Source organism: Zingiber officinale, chromosome 2A, assembly GCF_018446385.1.
Source record: "Zingiber officinale cultivar Zhangliang chromosome 2A, Zo_v1.1, whole genome shotgun sequence".
Lineage (NCBI taxonomy): Eukaryota > Viridiplantae > Streptophyta > Magnoliopsida > Zingiberales > Zingiberaceae > Zingiber > Zingiber officinale.
Window position 1 is genome coordinate 23,978,601 of NC_055988.1, and position 22,086 is coordinate 24,000,686.

At 43.8% G+C, this 22,086-nt stretch overlaps 3 protein-coding genes across 3 annotated transcripts; 1 reads left to right on the top strand and 2 right to left on the bottom strand.

Moving 5' to 3' along the window:
• Nucleotides 1–6,020: 6,020 nt before the first annotated feature.
• Nucleotides 6,021–7,104, bottom strand: LOC122044467 (ocs element-binding factor 1-like). The gene has a single exon (XM_042604934.1). The coding sequence runs from the start codon at nucleotides 6,646–6,648 to the stop codon at nucleotides 6,211–6,213; it is 438 nt and encodes a 145-aa protein (XP_042460868.1). The 5' UTR covers nucleotides 6,649–7,104; the 3' UTR covers nucleotides 6,021–6,210.
• A 1,058-nt stretch (nucleotides 7,105–8,162) lies between these two features.
• LOC122040943 (zinc finger CCHC domain-containing protein 10-like) lies at nucleotides 8,163–9,757 on the bottom strand. Its single transcript, XM_042600432.1, has 2 exons — nucleotides 9,680–9,757; nucleotides 8,163–9,278 (listed from the first exon to the last, which is right to left on the bottom strand). Exon 2 carries the CDS (start codon nucleotides 9,235–9,237, stop codon nucleotides 8,437–8,439), a length of 801 nt encoding a protein of 266 aa, XP_042456366.1. The 5' UTR covers nucleotides 9,238–9,278; nucleotides 9,680–9,757; the 3' UTR covers nucleotides 8,163–8,436.
• Nucleotides 9,758–14,420: 4,663 nt separating this feature from the next.
• Nucleotides 14,421–16,422, top strand: LOC122043593 (helicase SRCAP-like). Its single transcript, XM_042604205.1, has 4 exons — nucleotides 14,421–14,493; nucleotides 14,562–15,260; nucleotides 15,562–16,105; nucleotides 16,188–16,422. The coding sequence occupies exons 1-4, from the start codon at nucleotides 14,421–14,423 to the stop codon at nucleotides 16,420–16,422; spliced, it is 1,551 nt and encodes a 516-aa protein (XP_042460139.1).
• The last annotated feature ends 5,664 nt before the right edge of the window (nucleotides 16,423–22,086 follow it).

Here is a 22,086-nt window from a genome sequence, read left to right on the forward strand (position 1 = left end):
TTTTCCTTGTTGACAAGTATTACAGATTATTGCATCTAAATAAGGTAGTTTTGGTAGTCCTCTAATTAGTCCATTTAATTTAGTAAGGTTTCTAAAGTTAATATGGGATAGTTTTCTATGCCATAGTTAGGTTTCCTCTTTTTGTGTCAAATGACACTTAAATGAAGAGTTGACTAGATTAATTGTGTAAATATTATTATTCTTAAATTCTTTAATTTTATTGTGGGGTCTTTCATATGTTTAATTAAATATTCAGTGGATATAAACCTAATCTTATACTCTAAATCACACAATTGACTAATTCTGTGTAAGTTAAAATTGAAATTTTCATCAAGTAATACTTTATAAATAATGAAATTAAACTCTAGTTCAATGTTCCTTATACCAATTACATTAAGTTTGTCATTGTTTCTAAAGGTAATTATTCGTAGTCTTTTCAATATCAATTTTGTGAACATTATTTGATCCCCAGTCATATGTCGGGGGTAACCACTGTCCAATATCCATTTAGATTTCTGCAAAGAATAGGAGGAAAAATTTAGATTAAGTGTTAAGTTAACTTTATTTACGTTATTTAGAATTTTACTTGGGCTTACTTAAGTTAATTTAAGTTTTACTTAAGATTTATTTTAATTTTCACTTTAATTTAATTCATTTTAATTTAATTTTAATTTTAATTTTAATTTTAATTTTAATTTTAATTTTAATTTTAATTTAATTTAATTTTAATTTAATTTAATTTAATTTTAATTTAATTTAATTTTAATTTGATTTAATTAAATTTAAATTAGTTTTAATTTAATTAAATTTAAATTAATTTAATTTAACTTAATTTTAATTTAATTTAATTTAATTTAATTTTCATTTAATTTTAATTTTAGTTCAGTTTAATTTAATTTTAATTTAATTTGAATTTGGATTTAATTTTCTAATCATCTCACCCAATCTAAGTTTTTAGACAAAGGTACTCATCATTTTGTGAGATAAGTTAAGTTAGATTTTTAGGGGTTGGTTTAACTTGAGTTAGATTCAAGTTTAGCTTTGGGTTAATCAAGCAAACATTTTTTGAATAAATTTTTAAGCTATGGTGAGTCACACAAATATCATTAGAGTAACCATGTGCTTTGAGATTTTTCAAATAGTTATGCCCAAAGAACTTAATACAAAACATTAGTCTAACCAGTTTAGATTGGTAAGGGGTAGCTTTAGTTAGTTCCGTTAAGCCAAATACACCAGGTTGAACACATATGATTCTTCCTAGACATGCATAACTGAGCTTCCCTAACCTAATATCATCCTAAACTTCTCTAGTATTGTTTTCCAAGTTGAATTAGTCCCTAATTTATCTAGTCATAATTACCCTGTCGGGTAAACTATTATTTTGGATGTGTCAACTAGTTTGGAACCTGCTTTTGAATTATTGAACTTGGGTTAAGTTTTAGGTTTATGTCAACTTGTTTTATAGTTATAATAAACTTGATTATAGTTTGAGTTTAAGTTGAATTTGTAGGTAGTTGATTTAAATTTAGGTTTTTGATTGGAATTTGATTAACTTGATTAGTTTTACATTTCAGGTTTGGATTTGAATTAGTAGTTTTAAATCTTGTTTGTGGGTTTGAGTTTGAATTATTGGGTGTATTTTAATTTGATTTTAGATAGTATATTTCATTTTTAGGTATGTAATATTGATTGAATCCTACTTGCTTGATTAGATAAGCTTTCGGAACCTAAACTTTGGGTTGTTTCTTGTTTTGGCTTATAAGTGATATAAATGTTTTATTTGTTAAGCTGGACTTATATTCGAGTCCAGATTTGTTGTAAAAGCTTGTTGTCATCTAAGTATCATGTCGAGGTACTTGGATCTTGTCGTGATTTTTTCTAAAGGATCTTTTAATTTAATTACTTTATTTTTCAATTTGAAATTTTCCTCCTCAAGTTTTAGGACTTGAGTTGGAATTCCATATTGAATTGGTTCACCTGTTGGATTTGTTTTAAGTTGTTCTTTTAGGTTTTGTTTTTCTTTAAAAAGTTGATTAATTTGAGTTTCTAATTTTCCTAACTTTTTGTTCAAGCATGCAATGATTTTGAAAAAGCCGACAGTTAGGTTAGAATTTACCTCATTGAGACATTCGAAAATGAGTTCAGACTCGTACCTTAACTCGTATTCTGACTTATCATCTTCATCATCTTCGCTTTATGATTCCTATTCAGATGCCATCAGCGCGAGGTAGTTCTGTTGCTTTGGTTCTTTAGCATCCGATTCTTTGGAGAATGATTCATCCAAAGTTGCTTTTAATGTCTTCTTTCTTTTGATAGTCTTGGGTTTGTCTTCTTTTAGCTTTAAACACTCGTGCTTATAGTGTCCCTTTTTATTGCACCCGTAGCAGGTGACATTTGCTTTATTTGACTTTATCATCTTCTAAATATCCTTTTTGCTGAAATCTTTCTTTCTTCTAGTAAACATCTTTCTTACCATGTTTACCAGTTGTTCTTCTTTATCTGAGTCTGGATCAAACTTAGATTTTGGCTTAGGTTGTTCTTGTTCTTGACTTCTTTTGAGGGACTTGCAAAAAGTGCAACACATTTCTCGTACATTTTGGAGTTAGTTTGCTCATGGAGTTCGAGTTCACAAAAGAGTTCATCTAATTTTAATTTAGATAAATTCTTCGAAACCTTGTAGGCATTAACTATAGATGCCCACAATTCATTTCGAGGAAAGGAATTTAAGGCGTACCTGATTATATCCTGGTTTTTCATCTAGTGGCTAATTAAGTGGGGCCTAATGAGGATATCCTTGATCCTTGCATGTAGTTGGCTTGTTGTTTCTCCTTCCAACATTTTAATGTTAAACAACTTATTTAGAAGCAGGTCTCATTTAGTTACCTTAGCGTCATTGGTTCCTTCATGTAATTCGATGAGCTTGTCCCATATCTCCTTTGTTTTCTCGTGCAGGCCAACACGGTTGAGTTCTTCTTTTGTGAGTTCGCACTAAATCATGTTCAACGCCTTTGAGTTAATCTGAGCCTTCTTCTTATCTTCTGGATTTCATCTTTCTGGGTCGAGGGATACTTTAGTTACTTCATCTATCGACGCCATGTATCCTCGTCGGATGGTGAACCATTGCTCGATGTTAGTATTCAAGTAGACTTCCATTCTCTTTTTCCAATACAGAAAGTCATTTCCATTGAAGAGAGGAGGGCAGGCCGTACTAAACCCTTTGATTTGTGCCATTTCAAATATCTCGAAAAAACTAGAAAGAATGTCGCAAGACTAAGTCTTGAATTAGTAGAGTTTGAAGAAGAAGAAAATATTGACGACTCGAGTGGTGTTGCACCAACTTTGAGTAAAAATCGAATGAGAAAAATTATTTGAAGTGGTAATTTTTACTAGTTCAAATACAATATGAACAACTAAAATCCGAAAAAACTAGAACAATTCTCCTGCCTTGATTGGTGGTTGCACTAATTCAGAGCTAACAGACTCTGATACCACTTGAATTATCATTACACATATGAGAGATGGGGTGAATCACATGATTTTAGAAAACTCATCTTTTTCTATCAATGAGTAATCCACTAAAGACCTCATTCGGAACCGCCTAAAGAGGGGATTGAGGATAATAAAAAGAATAGGAAAAATGTAACAAGCTATACTTTCTTTTAAGCAGTAATTAAGTACAAAAGGAAACTTCATTACCCAACACTTGTAGTTTTAACGGAATGAGCTCGGTGTTGGACGACTTCTCAGTAGCAGTTGGGTGCAGTAGTGTCGTAGCAGAGTAGCAACACGAAGTCGGAATAGTTGAAACGTTGAATGAACGCGCAGAAGCTTACAGAAGAGTTGTGTATAAAGTCTTGGTTGAATAGCCCTTTTAAAGGGGATGGAAGGTACCTTCAACACCATTGAAGGCACCTTCAATACCAACTCTTATCTCCCAAAAACTGGCTCTTGTCATCGTCGAGGTCTTCTACATTATCCAATTGAAGGTGTCTTCAAAGCTCTTGAAGGCGCCTTCCATAGCTCTGCTTAAGGAGCCTTCCTTTGCAGGGAAGGTGTCTCGGGTATTGTTTACCTAAGGTATTTTGTCCTCCTTTTATTCTGCAAATTATGTTAGTCCAACAAAATATAGTATACCTGGCAAGATAAAGTTAGCACAATAAAAATAAGTAGTTTAGTAATTGGATCCTATCTCTCCGAGACCAGGATCTAGTTAGGGTCTCAATTTAATTTTTGAAATGAACTTAAATTGGACCTGCACCTAAAGTCCTCAAATGGGACTCGTCATCACTAGAACACTCTCCTCTAGTGACTTATCTTACTTACCATGCAGAATCACTTGACTCTTTATAGTCCACCAGGTCTTCTTGTAAGTTGTCAAGTCCACAGACTTAACTAGACTTCGACCAGCTGTTAGGTTCCGTGGACTCAGCCAGACTTCCCGCCAGATATCAGGTCAATCCTTGACCTATCTAAATTTCTACACAAGCTATTAGGTCCTCTAGATCTAGCTGAATTTTAGTCTGATGTCAGGCCAGTCAAGTCCTACACACTTGGTAGAAAGGGTTAAATCACAACACATCTAATTTTAATCTATTTGTCATTCGCTAAAACTTAAATTTGATAATTGATGTCAACTATACCAACAGTTTGGTTAGTACTAAGGAATCATTACTATTATCATAAATGGTGTTTGATTTGCTAATAAATGAATTAGTATCAATGTATTTTCACATTTTATTTTGTTTACTATATCTCATTGTTTTAAAAATATAAATAATTATATTTAAAATTACTTCCTCACATTATATTTTTATTACATTTTATTTTTTTAAAAAAATATATAAACTAATAATTATATTTAAATTATGTTGTAATTTATCATGTTATAGTATATAAAATAAAGGAAGTTTGACATTTTACCACATTTAGAGTAGAATACCCTTTTTCAATCTGAACAGTAGTTTTTAGTCATTCTTGCCTTTCATTTTGCTGAGTAATGATCAATTTCTATGTTTGGAGGATTGAATCTGTAGGATCCACCATTAATCCCTGAAATTAAACATCAATTTTCAATTCCTTTCCTATTCCCCACTCTTATTCCATTCAACCAAATACCCCTTAATTGTATTAAGTGTTTTCTCGCCCGTTTCCCCGGTCAATCATGAACTGATATGAAAATAATCCAAATCCATATAAACAATAGATTAGAGAGAAAAAGGAGGGAATTAAGAGGACATCAGAATTATCTAAAATTTATAATTTAAAGTAAAGAACTATTTTATTAATTTTAGATATCTATTTTTCATTACATAATGCATCAATTTTCTTATAATTTATCATTTATTTATTTTTTAAATTATTTTTTTCTCTTTTCTTCCTATTTTTTATTATTAGACAGAGGACGAAGAATTTTTTTATTATTAGAGAGAAGAGAGAAATACTATTTTTAATGTTTAATGAATGAATTCTATTTTTTAAATTTAGAGAACTATTATTTATAAAATATATATTTAAGTGATTGATAGGGTAAATGATAAATATATTTTTTTTTATACAAAATGTAAAACTTAAGGAAAAAATTTAATTTAAAATAATTGATATGGATATTCTAACAGAATGGAACGTCTTTTAATAACACTCATATTTTTAATTTTTAATTTTTGCTCTTTAATATAAAATGTCCAAACCATCACTTAGAGATAAGCTTTACGAGAGGTTTGTAAAATTTAAAAATCTCAATAAAAAAATTTGAATCATTGTAGAGATAATGTTTAGGATTTATATATATTTAAAGAGATCGGGTCAGAATTGAATTGTATGTAATTAATATATAGAAATAAATTACTAAAATATACTTAATAATAATTTACAAAATGTATGGTATGTAATTAATATATAGAAATAATATTACTAAAATATACTTAATAATAATATACAAAATGTATTCTGACTAGTTAGACTTTAACCATTTAGTATTGTCCATAAAAAAAATATCTTATTTATTATTAAAGATGCCTTAAGCTAGACATGACAATCAGTGCAAATGATTTACAAACTATCACAAGTATCAATCACCTCATGTGTTAATTCATTATTATGGGCATGGCCATCTTTAGGTGACCAAGAACACTTGGAAGGCACACAAATATTCATTGAAAAAAAAAAAAAAATTAAGCCAGCCGACCGACCACTTCGGCGCAGCTCGGCGCTTTATGAAGCCGATCCAACGCCGTCACCCATGAACGGAACAGCCGCAGCGGCGGGCAAGGCCTCCCGGTGGCGCTGCCACATCCCCTGCGCGTCCACGGCCACCAGGCGGAGCACCCCGGATAGCGACCACAGCCTCTCCGCCAGCTCCGCCGCCTGCGCTCGGAGTTCGCCGTTCTCCGCCTCCAGTCGCCGGTGATGCTGGCTCAGCGCCTCTACCTGCGCCGCCATCTCGGCGTTGTGCCTCGCCAGGTCCGCCGCCTGGGTCGCCACGTCTTGCAGGTGCTGCTGCTTCCTCATCCTCGACCTCCGCGCGGATTCCCTGTTCGACAGCTTCCGCTTCTGCTTCCTCATCCAGTCTGCGGCGGCGGCGGCGCCGCCGAGACTGACTGCGGGCGAAAGGCGGCTCCCAAGATCCAATCTTTGTTCAGGAGAAGACATAGAACCAGTAGAGGAAGACCACGGAGAAGGATTGGATTTGGAGGAAGCGGATTCGGCAAAGATTCGCGCACACGTTCATAAAAATAAATGGAATCGGCCTTCACGCCATGGATTCCATAAACAGGGTCTTCTTCTTCTTCGAGCCAGCAACAAGCAGCGAGAAGGTGACAGAGATCACGAGCCTAGCTCAATGTCTCGCGAAAAGTGGAAATCCACCGAAAAAGACGAAGATTTTGGAGGAGAGTTTTCGATGATGGACAGGATTCGGCGATGGGAAGTTGACAGCGGAAGCCTAACCCACCACCGAAAAGGATGGATTTTGGAACAGTGGCCGGCTTCCGAGATGCAACGACCTCGAATCGCTCGATCGATCGAGCGCAAAGATCGGACAGTAGAAATCGAAAAGATAGATGAAGGTGGCGATTGCCTTTTGGGCGAGGTATTAATATTTGTATAGGAGACGATCGAAGGCGGCATTTAGTGAATATCAGGAAGTCGGGAGGAATCTTCTCGTGGTTGGCTGGCGATAGAGATTAAGTTGATGGATTGAGCACGTTTTGGATGGCTCTTTGTTAAAACGTGTTTTTGAAACAAAAATAAATTTTCTATTTGCATGAATAATCAATTGTTTCTTCTGAGTTCAGTTCAGGGAATCATTTCTCTCCGTCCCGGCCCAGTTCCATGGTAATGTATTTTCCAAATTTATAAAAGAAATGCTTGCTACATCTGTATTTTCCAAATTTATTAAAGAAATGCTTGCTTGTTCATTTTGGTCACGGGGAATTAAGAGTAGAAACTTAAACTATCACTGATTTGGGTGCGATTTCTTGTAAAGAAATGAAGGTGCATGCACGTCTTTGAATGATGGATGAACTGGAGCTTTTTTTAATAAATTGCAATTGTTGAACGAGTCTTTGCATGTCCAAATGCCGATTCCAAAACTCTATCGCCGAAATGGTCCCTTGACTTATCCTTCAATCAACTAATCCATTAACAACTAACTCTACCTATGCTATGCACATAATTGTCTCTTATGTTAGTTCCAAAATGGATTACTAGTACTCCGAGTAGTTTGATGTTTGAAAGTTTGAAAAACAGGGTTTAAATTAAAGTTCACATTAGGATCTAATGTGCACGTCCAAGTATGCAGGCAGGGATTTAGCAATATACACAAGTATACTCGAAGTCTATAGAAGTACGAAGGATGATATGAGACACCCGATAGATACGCAAACGAGAAAGAAGACAAAAAGCTTAGTGGAAGAGTACTAGTAAAAAACAGGAAGCACAGGGAGTGAGAAACTTGATGGTTCAATTCCTGCAAACTCTACGCTTGAGAGTTCGTTCTGTTCATCGAGAAATCAGTGCACGTTTCTGGATCTTATAATAAAACATAAAGAGCTCTATTATCTAATAACAAGTATAATAACCAACGAAGTCAAAAGTGATTAAAGAAAAACATAAAATAGGAAATTTGATACTACAACGACAACATGCAAAGTATCAACAATCTGTAGCTCCAACTCAAAATTAATTAACTAACAATTGAAGTATCCTTTCACAATATTATCCGAAATACACGTGAAATATTCTTACATAGCTTGGCTTGGCCTCGAAATTCAGTAACTAATTACCTCAAACACACACTAATTATTTAATTTAACTAACTAGACGAAAGCATTCAATATTTGTTCAAGAAATACAACATCATTCAAGAAAATATCAGATCAAGTGCAATTACACAAAGCATAACTAATAGACGTTTACTAATACAAAAGAGAAATCACCCTAACGCCTGCGGCTGTGTCGTTTGTTCTTCCTCTTCTTGTTCTTATCATCAGAATCACTATCTGAAGCAGATTCAGATTCAGACTCAGAAGAATCAGAGGATGAACTATGCCTTCTATGTCTTCTTTTCTTATGTTTCCTTCTTCTTCGCTTCTTTTCTTCTGAATCAGAAGAAGTGTAGCTGGAGCTTGATTCACCAGATGAATCTTCAGAACCAGTCACTGAAGACTCACTATCCGAGTCAAACACAGAAGCCTCGCTGCTGTCCTTCTCTGAATCAGTACTAGAACGGTGCTTCCTTTTGCTCTTCGTCCCACTATTCCTTCCAATGTCCTCGGCTTGCTTTGCCTCCATTTCTTCCTTCTCAATGTCAGGGTTATCAATTTCACAAGACACTGACAAGGTCATCTTCAACTTAGGGTTCTTCAGCTGCTGAGTTCTAGACGGCCGAGAAATATAGACACGTTCATTCTTGCACTCGTAGGTCCAGTGGCCAGACTGATAACACTTCTGGCACTGCGAAGCTCCACCAGCAGAGGAAACAGAAGACTTCAAATCCTTCCTCACGCCCAATCTAACAGCTTTCTCTGTGCTCATTAGATACATTTGGCGCTTTGCTTCCTTTCTTTCCTGCCATCGGCTCGGTCCTTCTTCCTTCTGTCCATAGGCATTCACATTTCTGGCTGCAGCAGTAGCAGCCCGCTCAGCTTGAGCCCTACTAAGACCCTTTGCAGCTGAGAGGGCTGCTGCTTTAACCCGGTCAGCCGCAGCCTGGCCCTTCTCTTCTTTCTTGCTAGACATAACAGACTATGAAACTAGACCAACCAGGAACTCCTAATCACCTGCATATCAAGACCTAATTGAATCAAATCTTTCACTGTAATAGAACCTATATTTATCTAGACAAAACCAAAGATTCCGCCGAGTTACTTGAAAGGACAAAGATTAAAACTATTCAAATACAAACTTGTCGAGATCGACAAGACATACAGATTAACAGAAGAAACTAAGTTCTGAAAAGCAGAAACAAAACAGAAAAGCCAAAAAAGAGCCAGAGTTCAAACTCATAACGGATTTTAAGATCAGATTATGCAAGAATTACTAACCCGATCTGATGATGGATCGATAAATCGGTCTGACAAACCACAAAGAAACGGATCGAGGGATCGTTCACGTTGATCCACGTGAAGCAAAAGGGAGAGACGATCGAAAATAGAAGAAAAGTGAGAGAGAATCAGCATACCTGAGGCGAGAGGCGGAGCGTTGCCGAACCCTAACGCGGATAACCTCGAAAGAGAAGATGCATCCTTATTTAATGAAGAGAAAATTTCATTTTACACCGATACTTTTAATTATTGTTTGGAAATAACCCCAGTAAGTTTGCTATTACCATTTACTCCTTGCTCCCAAAATGTCATATAGTTTATTATTATCATTTTAATTATTCTTTTCTATTTCTATCTTTTGTTATTAAAAAAAAAGAGTGAATAAAGAAGACTAAATAAATATATAATCTTTATTTATCATGTTTTGAAACTATAAGCAATAATAAAAAAAATATTCAAGAATCAACAAAACTCTTAGAAAATATTAAAAAGATCTCAACTATATTATGAAACTAACAACCAGCTAAATTCATTTTAACCTTGCATTAACAAGAGTATACGCAGTATGGTATCCCTCGAAAGCTCTATTTTAGTTCACATGCTAGAAATATTGCATATGGTTAACCACTTGGCATGGTCGTGCATAGAACCGTCAAATTATATTAGATTCATCGGATGAGTTTATACCATCAAATAATTTAAACAGATTCTATTAAAATTTTATCAACTTATTTCAAGATTAGTCCAGATGGCTCGTCACCCACGCCGATCAACTCACGATAAATTTGAATTGTCTTACATGTTGAGAAATTTTTTTCTTCTACAAGTTATTAAAAATACACTTATCTATGCTATGAATACTCATGTGATCATGTCAGCATCAAAATATCTGTGTTATTGATTTTCATAAAAAATTTACAACTTAAATATTGACCGACTAAATACGTTATAGGAAAATATGTCAACGATAAAATCTGTGATATCAAAAGCAAGCACTGTACAAGTAGATTATCTAGTTGATCATGCTAATAAAATATATCTGGTTGAATACTTGAGTCGGTCATTGTGTTGATAGTGCTCTTCTCTAGGGCTAGTCTGATGAAGGATTAAGTTTGCTCTAATATCATTTGTTAAAGATCATGGTCCAATTAGAAGAGGGATTGAATAGACAACCACTCAATCTCTTCTCTTCCTACAACTTATTAGTATATAGCGGAAAAATGAAAATAAACAAAGTAAAACAACAAATTCAAACAAATGTGTTTAACGTGGTTCGAAGATAAAGCTCATACTCCATGACTTATCTTTAAGTGAACTGATATGGTGCATGATAGTAGGGTCGGATAGCTAACGTGGTCGGAGGTCAAGCCCATGGTGCAGTCAGAAGTCAAGCCCACGTGATGGTCAGAAGTCAAGCCCACGTGGTGGTCAAAAGTCAAGCATACGTCTCGCACTGGGGCGAGAGTCTGGGACTACAGACCTAAAAAGTCGTTGGGCGTGAGCACAAGGCTCACTTTTAATTCTCGCATGGGAGCCGACCTGAAAGGTCGTTGGGCGTGAGAACAGAGCTCACTTATAACTCGCACAGGGGCGAGAGTCTGAGACTACCGACCTAAAAGGTTGTTGGGCGTGAGAACAGAGCTCACTTATAACTCGCACAAGGGCGAGAGTCTGGGACTACCGACCTAAAAGGTTGTTGGGCGTGAGCACAAGGCTCACTTTTAATTCTCGCATGGGAGCTGACCTGAAAGGTCGTTGGGCGTGAGAACAGAGCTCACTTATAACTTGCACTGGGGCGAGAGTCTGGGACTACCGACCTAAAAGGTCGTTGGGCGTGAGCACAAGGCTCACTTTTAATTCTCTCATGGGAGCCGACCTAAAAGGTCGTTGGGCATGAGAACAGAGCTCACTTATAACTCGCACTGGGGCGAGAGTCTGGAGATACCGACCTAAAAGGTCGTTGGGCGTGAGCACAAGGCTCACTTTTAATTCTCGCATGGGAGCCGACCTGAAAGGTCGTTGGGCGTGAGAATAGAGCTCACTTATAACTCGCACTGGGGCGAGAGTCTGGGACTACCGACCTAAAAGGTCGTTGGGCGTGAGCACAAGGCTCACTTTTAATTCTCCCATGGGAGCTGACCTGAAAGGTCGTTGGGCGTGAGAACAGAGCTCACTTATAACTCGCACTGGGGCGAGAGTCTGGGACTACCGACCTAAAAGGTCGTTGGGCGTGAGCACAAGGCTCACTTTTAATTCTCGCATGGGAGCCTACCTGAAAGGTCGTTGGGCGTAAGAACAAAGCTCACTTATAACTCGTACTGGGGCGAGAGTCTGGAGATACCGACCTAAAAGGTCGTTGGGCGTGAGCATAAGGCTCACTTTTAATTCTCGCATGGGAGCCGACCTGAAAGGTCGTTGGGCGTGAGAACAGAGCTCACTTATAACTCACACTGGGGCGAGAGTCTGAGACTACCGACCTAAAAGGTCGTTGGGCGTGAGCACAAGGCTCACTTTAATTCTCGAGCCGACCACGAAGGTCGTTGGGCGTGAGAATAGAGCTCACTTATAACTCGCACTGGGGCGAGAGTGTGGGACTACCGACCTAAAGGTGGTTGGGCGTGAGCACAAGGCTCACTTTTAATTCTCGCATGGGCCGACCGAAGGTCATTGGGCGTGAGAACAGAGCTCACTTATAACTCGCCGGGGGCGAGAGGACTACCGACCTAAAAGGTCGTTGGGCGTGAGCACAAGGCTCACTTTTAATTCTCGCATGGGAGCCGACCTGAAAGGTCGTTGGGCGTGAGAACAGAGCTCACTTATAACTCGCACTGGGGCGAGAGTCTGGGACTACCGACCTAAAAGGTTGTTGGGCGTCAGCACAAGGCTCACTTTTAATTCTCGCATGGGAGCCGACCTGAAAGGTCGTTGGGCGTGAGAACAGAACTCACTTATAACTCGCACTGGGGCGAGAGTCTGGAGATACCGACCTAAAAGGTTGTTGGGCGTGAGCATAAGGCTTACTTTTAATTCTCGCATGGGAGCCGACCTGAAAGGTCGTTGGGCGTGAGAATAGAGCTCACTTATAACTCGAACTGGGGCGAGAGTCTGGGATACTCCGGTCCGAGACCGGTGGCGATGGCGCTGGTCCGAGACCAGTAATGATATTCCGGTCCGAGACAGGTGGCGATGGCGCTGGTCCGAGACCAGTAATAATACTCCGGTCCGAGACCGGTGGTGATGGCGCTGGTTCGAGACCAGTAATAATACTCCGGTCCGAGACCGGTGGCGATGGCGCTGGTCCGAGACCAGTAATGATATTCCGGTCCGAGACCGGTGGCGATGGCGCTGGTCCGAGACCAGTAATAATACTCTGGTCCGAGACCGGTGGCGATGGCGCTGGTTCGAGACCAGTAATAATACTCCAAACGGCGAAGGAATAGACGCATTGCTCTTCTCCGCCTTCATCTATCTCACTTATACCGACCTCATTGCTGTGGTTGATCTTGTCGTTATCGCTAGCTTTGGGCTTACTCATTTGCGTCGCGTTTCTCCCTGCAATTGCATTATGCGCGATATAGAATTAAGGATAGAGGAGGGAGTGTAATAACCTTACTCAACCCTTGGGCCACAGTGCCATTGCAGCTTATGATGACCCCGCAGTTCTCGCGATGCGCCTGGTTAGCTGCTCAGATCAGGGGCTATCTAGGCAGAGCTACTTGCTCGGACGGTCCGAGCAAACAGCACCCCGCAGGCCTGCTTGATACTCCTCTGATCTGACATTCACTTCTGCTGACCTGCTTTGTCTCATTCACGACCCTTTTGAATTGCCTGGTGTCTGTAGCTTTATGAAACTTCCCACCTAGCCTTGAGCCTTTCACGAAGAATGCTTCTTTTTTGAGGCCACGCCCTTTCATGATTACCTTGCCTTGTCGATCTTTAATGCGTTTCTGCTCGTGATGACACCTGTCCGACTCCTTTATTGCGCACGCCTCCTGACGCCAGCCTCTGACCCTTTTTTGCACCCTTCGGCGCTTATTTCCCATCAGACGGCGCTGGGGCGCGTTACCCCAAAAGATACTCGGCTCGACCCTCGATGTTTCCTAGGAATGAATGGGCTTTATAAACCCTAAAGGCAGTCCGCTTTCCTTACTTCGACGCTTCGCTATCCTCCTCCCTTCGTTCGCGGTCGTTTCTGGTAGTGCAACTCCTCGTTCTCTTGCTTGCGCCCGACCTGTGACCCCTCTTGTCTTCATCCCCCTTGCCTGCTTGCTCCTCATAATCATGGATGGTAAGGAACTCTTCTGGTATTCACGTTACATCTCTGATTTAGACCATCACGACCTGTCTGCACTGCAATCCAACTTGGGGCTAGGCGCCGCATATGAGTTTCGTCTTCCCTCACCAGATGAACATCCTTCTTCTCCTCCCGAAGGGTTTATCACTGTTTTTAGGGATCAAATCTTAGGCGGTCTTCGCTTTCCTTTGCATCCTTTTTTCTCCGAGTTGAGTCAGTATTGCGGTATTGGTATCTCCCAGTTTGCCCCCAATGTATTCCGAGCGGTCTGCGGAACCATCATCTTATGCCGCATTTATCAAATTCCCTTGACTGCTACACTATTCCATCACTTCTATTCCTTCCGGCGAGCCGAGGCGGGGGTATTCAACGTTCAGGCCAAGCAGGGCCATAAGTTTTTTGATGACCTACCTTCTTCCAATAAAGGCTGGAGATCTCGCTTTTTCTACCTCAAGCCCCCCGTCCCCTTAGCCGGGCCTTCCCAATGGCATCCCATCCTTGCTTCAGACTTCCCTTTGCACGTCCATGAACCTGCCTGCTCCGCAGCTGCGGACAAGCTGAAAGGTGTTGTTGTTCGCCTATCTATGCTGATGCTAGAAGGCATTCTGCACGCTTTTGGTCTTAGCCCTGCTTCCACGGAAATCAGAGCTCCTTTTGGTAAGTTGTTATTTTTTTTGTATGCTGCTCTTCGCTAACTGAGGTGCTTTTTCCTCTTATATTTGTAGTGGCTGCCCTCCTCCGCTCTTTTGCCAGTCAGGAGACACCCTCGGTGGTCGTTCTACAAGCTCTGAATGAGGAGCTAACACAAGGCCTATCCTCTGACCCCGCTGTTTCCGCCGGTCCACAGCCCTCGGGACACCAAACCTCCGAGACGGTAGCTGCCTCGGCGCTTATTGAGCCACCAGCCCCCAGCCCTGCAGACTCAGTCATACCCCGCCGCTCTGATCAACCCGCACCCGAGCCGTCGCCAGCAGGGCAAGTGCCTCCGCTCCCTCCTACTATGAAGCTGCGCCTTACGCGTAAGGGCAAGAGAACGGCCCCAGTCACCGCAACTTCTCCTCCACCTCCTCGCCGTCAACGCGTAGTGAGCATCTCTTCCCCCACCAGGTCCTCGGACACGAGCTCAACCCAGGAGACAAGCTTGGCCCGGGAGAAGGCCTCTGATCTGGAGGTGGCAGACCCGCCATTGGACCTGACCGCTCCGGTGCCCATCCAGAGTGTATTGCCTGCCCCGCCTTCGTCCTCTGGCGATCAGCCCCCGGACTCGCTGGCTCCCTCCGCCTCTCCTCTTCTTGGGCCTCCGAGCTCGGCCCTGCCGACTCTGAACTTGGCTTCTGCAGACCTGGCCTTTGAAGCTTCCTGGAGGCTCCCTTCAGAGACCGACCCGGCCTACGTGCCCGCTGCCGACCTATCGCTTATCTTTGGTAGGGTCGACTTCTATGGGGACTTGGCCATCTCCTGGCAATCAGCCAATCGGCAGTTCTAGGAGAGCAATTCCCCTTTGGAGGAGTTTGATCAAATTGCTCGCTCCCTGGTAGCGGTAAGCTCTTTCTCTTCTTCTTCCTGGTATCCGTGTGTTTCTGTAACCCCCTTTCTCTTCTTCCGGCCACTTGCAAACCTGCTCTGCGAGTCTGAGCGTCGTGCAACGAGCGGCCAAGCTTCAATGAGAGAACGCGGTGCTCAAGGCACGTCTTCGGGAACTAGAGCCCCCTGCGGCTTCCTCAGCTCCTCCCGAGCCTTCTCTTGGAAGCTTGGATGCTTATCTGCGTGCCGCCGGGGAATCTGCGGCCTCTGCTCGGGCCATTTCCCATGCTGCCTTCGATAAACTTCAACAGTTGGAGGCGGCTTTGAAGACAAGTGAGTCTTCCTTGGCTTCTGAAGCAGATCGTCATCAAGCGACAGTTTCTGAGCTGAAGGCCAAAGAGGCAGAGCTGCTCTCCCAATCGGCGGATTTGAGTTCGCTACAACAAAGTCAGGAGCTCCTGCAAACGGGGTTGGCCGATGCCCAGGCCCTGGCTAGTGCTGCCGCTAGCCGGGAAGCAACCATGCGGACTCAGTGGGAAGCTTGCCAAGCCACTCTCCAATCCTTGCGAGCGGAGTTATCGAAGGCCCAGGAAGCAGTGTCTCAAGGCCAGGGCGATTTATCCGTGGCCCGCGCCGAGGTTGCCGAGAACAAGAACAGTTTGGAAGCGTACCGAGCTGGCGAATTAGAGCGGCTGAAGGCGTACAGGCCGCTGGATGGTCTTGTTGCTCTGTCATGGGGCCACTGGTGGGGTTAGGCAGGCTTTCGAGCAAGGTTTCCTACGCTCGGCACCTCCTGCCACCTTTCTGGACACAGCTCGCCTATCCAGGGAATTGCCGCAGGAAACTTTCCATTCCTTCGAAGCTGATGACGGACTTTTCCTCCTGGAGGCTCCTCATCCTGCGGCCGATCCAGCTCCCGAGGACATCTCTGCCCAGGCCCCTCCTGTTGCTGCTTCTGAAGCGTCCGCTGATCCTGCGTCTTCCAACATAGTGCCAGCCGACCCCGGGCTTCGTCCGTTGGCTTCCCGCGACCCTGTCCCCTCTTCTTCAGATGTTGTGTAGTCGGGACCATGTTGTAATGTTTACCTTTTATGTGTTGATGTTGAACCTTCCCTGATTGTACTTATTCGTATGGTCGTATTGAACTCTGGATGACTGTACTTATCTTCTCTTACATCCGGATAATCGCATCGCTTCCCCTTCGCGTATCCTTAGCTTGTTTCTTTTCTTAGTAGGCAATCCGTGACTTTGGTTGAGCTCTGCCGGTCTGCCCGCCCTTGCTCATTTTGCCCTGCTACATCGCTCTTCCTTCAATAATTGCTTTTATACCGAGCCCGGCGAGGGCTAGACTCATGCTCTCTATTCCTGATGCGTGCCCATGAAGTCCGCTAATCTGATCTGCACACCTTCCTAACGGCCCCTCCGTACATTCTTGACCTGCTTGGGGCAATCTCCTTAGGGGGCACTTCGTATCTCGGACCCCTGCCTTTCCTATAATGCCCCCTAGTTATATTCCCGAGGATCATCATAGGGCGTTCCCTGTTTATCTCAGATGCTGCATCAACCGTCCGTTGTCAACTTTACGAAAATGTCCTTCATCCGCCATACCTATAAGTATCTTCTTGCTTCTTGCTTCTTGCCTTCCCTTATGATTCGCCGCCACCACGGAGCACCCAAGCGTCGCTGCTGCCGACTGACTTCCTCCGAGACTTTGCCGCGCTCCTTCTTCTTCTCCAAGCCTCTTCTTTTCGTTTGTTCTTTCTATCACCTGAGATAATCTCTTTCGCAATGACTTCTCGTTCTTGGATCTCCTTGTTGGCGGAGCACTTCCCAGACGCTTCGACTTTCGCTGAGTTGGATTGGGATGACCTATGGTACACTTATGAAATCCCTACTAGCTTCCACCCCATCATCCCTATTGGTGTGAACCTGTACTTCGATCCTCCGCCTGGTTATTGTACTTTCTTTACTGAACAGTTTGTATCTGGCCTCCGTTTACCCCCACATCCTTTTTTGTCTGGAGTGTGCCACTACTTCAAGATCCCCCTAGGTCAGCTAACTCCCAATTCCATAAAGATTTTATGTGGCTTCGTAATACTCTGCGAAGTTTGTGAGGTTTCCTGGTCAGCTCCCCTTTTTTACTGCTTCTTTGCTCTTGCTCGGCACGCCGACGGTCTTTTTTATTTCCAAGCTCGCAACCACACTGCTTTTCTTCTCTCCTCTCGCTCCTCCCAGTGCTAACTGGAGGAAAAAGTTCTTTTTTCTCCGGTTTCCAGAGGAAACAGACTGGCCCATGCGATGGCGACTTGCTCTGCCTCTACCCCCGGCATTGGAAGAGTTCCACATGGATCTCCACTTTAATATGGTTGCAACCCAGATGGAGGATTGGCGCCTGAATCTGACAAGACTGCTATCTGGCGACCTACTTTCTTATTTCAGGCTGAGCCCTCCTTCTCCTGAAACACCGCACTCCTTAGGTAAGTTTGTGCTTAGCTCCCCCTTTCGTTCATTTTTTACTAGACTGATTCTTCGCGTTGGCGCCCACAGCTGAGGTTTTGCGCCGCGCATCAGAGGTTTTGCCTTTGCCCCTCAGTGATCTGGAAATAATGCTGCGCGGTCGGGTGATCTTGGAGAGGAGGCTACTCCCTCATTTTGGATCCACCTCATCTGGGGCAACGCCTCAGTCTACTTCCAACCCTGCCTCACACAACGCTTCTCCTTCACCTGCTGCCCCGAGCCGAGATCGGGGTCGTGCTCCAGCCGACCGTCTGGCCAGACGCGTCTTTCGAGGAGCCCCCCGGGCCTCCAGACGTGGTCGCGCAGCCCTTTATCGCGCAGGTCGAGGCTCATCCGGTCGGGGCGCCATAGACAGGGGTGCTGCAGCCTCTTCACAGGGTCAACCTCGCTCTGAGGATTCTAACTCCGATAACCAGCCTCTGCTTCACAGGCGTCACCGAAGACCAGGTCTGACTTCGCAAACGCCTGATTCTATTTCTTCTATTACCCAATTGTCCCCCGCTGCCACCGTGGCTAGCTCCAACACCATTCCCCTTGTCATTCTTGCTTTGTCTATCTGGCAGCCTCCCCCAACCCTTACAGGGGAAGACCAGCTGCATTCCGCTCTGCCCCCACTCTTCCTGAGGAAGATAGCCCAGGCGATCGTCACGACCCCGTGCCAACTGAACCCATTCCCGAGCCACCTCCCGCTCCTCCTGGTGCTGACGTCGGCCTTTCTCAACCTTCCTCCTCCACCCGCCATCATTACAGGACCACTATCCCCTCCGAAGCGGCTCTTGCTCGGCGACATGACGCCCCCACAAGCCTTCTGATGATGAAAGGTTCTCTTGGCAGCTTGTGGGCGGAGAGCATGATTCAAATGGGTAGTTTGTCACCATTAGCCCAGATGGATAGGTTCTCAAAGTCTTGGGCTAAAGTAAGTACTTCTCACCTCGCACTTGCCATTAATTTACCTCAGCTGAAGGTTGTTCCTTCCATCTAGACTCATGCAGAATCTTTGGTGCTGAACCAATCCTTCCACACCCTCCATCATGAAAGCAAAGAACTCCGGGAGAGAGTTTCCGCATTAGAGCTGCAACTGAACAACCCTGCCCAAGCCAGTTATGCTTTGCGAGCGGAGATTCAAGCCTTAACCAATCAGACCGACCGGCAGAAACGGTCCCTGATACAGGCGAAAGATGAGCTCCGAGCTATGAGGGAGGAAAGAGCTGCCTCCGAGGTGGGGTATCAGCAACAACTAGCCCACCAAGCTCAAGAAATGTAGTCCAAAGATACTCTTCTGCAGGAGAAGAACAATAAACTGGAGGTTCAGGCGGCACAGTTGGAGACTCAAGGGGCTGAGCTGGAGGCCTTGAGGGCGGAACTATCCCAGTCTCGGGCGGCTTTGACAGGAGTATCCACTGCCCTGGCGGTCTATCTAGAAGGAGAGGATGATCGTTGCCTGCGAAGTCGAAGGTCCTATCTGAGCTCTCCTGAATTTTTATCCCAGGCTGGGGCACGCTTTGCCGCGACCGTACCATACACGGCGGCTGGAGTTATCAGACAACTGCATGCACAGGACTTCTTGAGCTCCATCCCTCCCGCAAACTTCTTGGATCAGGGCCAGATCTTTCAAGGCTTTCCATATGAGATCTTTGCTCCTTTCAAATAATTTGTTCCAATTGCTTAAAACTGATGAGTTTTTTACATGTACATGAGTATCTTCGAATTTTTGCTTGATTATCCTACCGTCTCCGAAACCCTCGGCTGACCTGGCTTACAGCAACAGGGTTGGCATCCCTCACACCCGATAGGGTTGTTGGTAGTTAGCACTCCAAGGTCGGTCTAGCTTCCTTCCTTGAGCGTCTTGCAAATAATAGGCTCCGACACCAACTTCTTGACAACTTTGTAAGGTCCGTCCCATTGAGGCGCCAACTTTGTCACTTCCCCCAAGGGTTTCACCTGCTTCCAGACTAGGTCACCTTCTACGAAGAAACGAGGGATCACCCTTCTATTATAGTTCTGTCTCATCCTCTGTCTATAGGCTTCCAGCCTGGCAACTGTTTGCTCGCGAATTTCGCTGATGAAATCTAGTTCAGCCAGCCGTCGTTCCGTGTTCCCCTCGTCGTACATCATTCTCCTGACGGATGGTATCCCGACCTCCAGAGGCACCACTGCTTCATTGCCATATACCAAGTGAAAAGGTGTCAGACCTGTGCTCTCTCGGGGTGTCGTACGATAAGCCCACAAAATGCTCGGCAATTCGTCCACCCAACTGCCCCCCGTATGATCCAGCTTGACCTTGAGCCCTCACACTATTTCCCGATTGACCACCTCTGTCTGACCGTTGCTCTGAGGATGCGCCACCGAAGTAAAGGCCTGCATTATGCCGAACCCCTTGCACCAATTTTGTATTTTGCGTCCTTGAAATTGTCTGCCATTGTCCAACACCAATTTGTGAGGTAGGCCGAATCTGCAAAAGATATTCTTCCACAAGAACTGGATCACCGCATCTTCAGTGATTTTGGCCAGGGCTTCCGCTTCCACCCACTTGGAGAAGTAATCCACTGCTACCAGCAAGAAACGTCTTTACCCTGTAGCCATCGGGAAAGGTCCTACGATATCCATACCCCATTGGTCAAATGGGCAAGATACTATAGAAGTCCTCAGCAACTCTGTGGGTCGGTGCGTTAGGTTCTGATACCTCTAGCACGACAAACAAGTATTCACCAGCTTCTGTGTGTCCTTCTGCAGGGTAGGCCAGAAATACCCGGCCAATAGCACTTTCCGGGCCAGCGTTCTTCCACCTGCGTGGTTGCCACATCATCCCAAATGTATCTCCCGCAAGGCCTGATCCGCTTCTTCCATATTCAACCACTTGAGCAGAGGTCTGGAGAAAGACCTTTTGTACAGTTGATCTCCAATCATAACATAAGAATGAGTCTGTCTCCTGAGCATGTGTGCCTCTTCTAAGTTGGTAGGTACAATTCCTTGCTAGAGGAAACTTACTATGGGCGCCCTCCAATCAATTACTCCTTCCAGGTTATTTTGTAGGTCTATCTGGGCTATAAGGAAGGTCTGCGCTATAGATCTGTCAAGTACCCAAGTAGTCAGGGAGCTGGCCATTTTAGCTAACTCATCCGCTCTTTCATTTTCAGCCCTGGGAATCTTAGTGACTGTGACCTCTTTAAAATCTTTCCTCATCTTCTCATAGGCTTCCTTGTAAACTTGCATCTTTTCATTGTTCGCTTCAAAATGTCCGGTCACCTGCTGAGTTACTAACTGCGAATCTGAGTATATTACGACTCAGCTCGCCCCCACATGCCGAGCTGCTTGCAAACCTGCTAATAAGGCTTCATACTCTGCCTCATTGTTGGTAGCTCTGAAATTTAGCCGTACAGCCAGCTGCATGATGTCTCCCTGCGGAGATATTAGAAGTGCACCTACACCACTTCCCCGATGGGTAGCTGATCCGTCTACATAAATTTTCCAGACCTCCTCCGAGTATGTTTTATAAACTTCTGTCAAGAAATCTACCAGAGCCTGTGCTTTGATCGCGGTTCGGGGCTGAAACTGTATATCACATTCCCCCAGCTCGGTTGCCCATTTGATAAGCCGACCTGCTACCTCCACCTTGGTGAGAGCTCGACCCATGGTACTATTTGTCAGGACGGTAATGGGATGCGCCAAAAAATACGGTCGGAGGCGCCGAGCCATGAGAACAAGTCCGTAAACCAACTTTTCCAGGGCCGAATACCGAGACTCAGCCCCCTTCAATAGATGGCTGAAAAAATACACTGACCGTTGTACATTGTCCTGCTCTTTAACCAGCACGGCCCCCACGACCTCGGGGGTGGCTGACAAGTAGACCCAAAGGGGCTCTCCCACAACAGGCTTGAACAGCGATGGCAAGGACTCCAGGTATTGCTTTAACTCCTCAAAGGCCTGTGTGTATTATTCCGTCCACTGAAACTTGGCCGCCTTCCTGAGCACTTTGAAGAAGGGCGCCGCTCGATCTGCAGATCTGGAGATGAATCGGGACAGTGCTGTTATCCTGCCAACCAGCTTCTGCGTTTCCTTCAGATTCTGAGGGATCTGCATGTTCCGAAGTACTTGAACCTTCTCAGGGTTGGCTTCTATCCCTCGTTCAGTCACCAGATACCCCCAAAACTTCCCTCCTTTGGCCCCGAACAAGCATTTCAAGGGATTCAGCCTTACCCCATATTGCCT